Source organism: Terrapene carolina, unplaced genomic scaffold, assembly GCF_002925995.2.
Source record: "Terrapene carolina triunguis isolate 2854851 unplaced genomic scaffold, T_m_triunguis-2.0 Scaffold26380, whole genome shotgun sequence".
Classification (NCBI taxonomy): domain Eukaryota; kingdom Metazoa; phylum Chordata; order Testudines; family Emydidae; genus Terrapene; species Terrapene triunguis.
Window position 1 is genome coordinate 3,088 of NW_020690731.1, and position 1,059 is coordinate 4,146.

At 72.8% G+C, this 1,059-nt stretch overlaps 1 protein-coding gene across 1 annotated transcript in view; it reads right to left on the reverse strand.

Moving 5' to 3' along the window:
- Positions 1-1,053, reverse strand: part of MBOAT7 (membrane bound O-acyltransferase domain containing 7) — a gene marked incomplete at its 5' end in the record, with an annotated part of 3,830 nt that extends 2,777 nt beyond the window's left edge. Inside the window, 2 exons of the mRNA XM_024223149.3 lie at positions 8-164; positions 916-1,053. Coding sequence (XP_024078917.2) covers positions 8-164; positions 916-1,053 — 295 coding nt within the window. The remainder of the gene's footprint in view (positions 1-7; positions 165-915) is intronic.
- Positions 1,054-1,059: the final 6 nt, after the last annotated feature.

Here is a 1,059-nt window from a genome sequence, read left to right on the forward strand (position 1 = left end):
CCCGTACCTGTCATGAGCCCCACGTAGCAGTAACTGTAGCAGAGGATGGGGCCCAGCCCCGGCACGCTGGGGATCAGCCCAATCGCGGGGCCCTTGGCAAACGAGGTGACGTCCTGCTTCTTGGCCTGGCTGATCTCCTGCACCTCATTGGCCAGGCTCACCATCTAGGGCAGGGGGAGCAACCCACGGGGTGAGCGCCCCCTACGGGACCACCGCCACAGCACCGCGCCCCCTAGTGCCTCACCACCACACCACACCCCCCACGCCACGCCCCCTAGTGCCTCACCACCACGCCCCCCACGCCCCACGGCACCGCGCCCCCCACGCCCCACGGCACCGTGCCCCCTAGTGCCTCACCACCACACCACAGGGCCCCCACACGCCCCACCACCACGCCCCACGGCACCGCGCCCCCTAGTGCCTCACCACCACATCACAGGGCCCCCACACGCCCCACCACCATGCCCCCCACGCCCCACAGCACAGCACCCCCCCTCCCCCCTGCCACCACGCCTCCCATGCTCCACAGCACAGCGCCCCCACACCCAACGGCACAGCGCCCCCTAGTGCCTCACCACCACACCACAGGGCCCCCACATGCCCTGCCGCCACGCCCCCGACGCCCCAGCACCCCCCGGCGCCCCGCCACTGCAGCACAGCGCCCCCTAGTGCCCCGTGGCCACAGCATAGCGCCCCCTAGCGCCCCACCCCCCCGCCCCCCCCCCCCCCCCCCTCCCCCCCCGCCCCACGGCACAGCGCCCCCTAGTGCCCCACTGCCGCAGCACAGCGCCCCCCAGCACCCCGCCGCCATGGCATGGCACGTCACCCCGTAGTGCCCCAGAGGGGCCAGCAGTGACCAGGAGCGCAGAGCGCCCCCTGCTGAGCCTCCCTGCCCCACCCCACCCCCTGCAGCACCTTGAGGGTCAGCAGCAGCTGCACGGCGTTGGTGAAGGGGGTGGGGGCCGGCAGCCCGAAGAAAGTCACCGTCCGGAAGAAGAGCAGGTAGGAGAAGGTCCAGCCGAGGGTCAGGTAGTGACAGGACCTGGCGGCAGAGGGCGG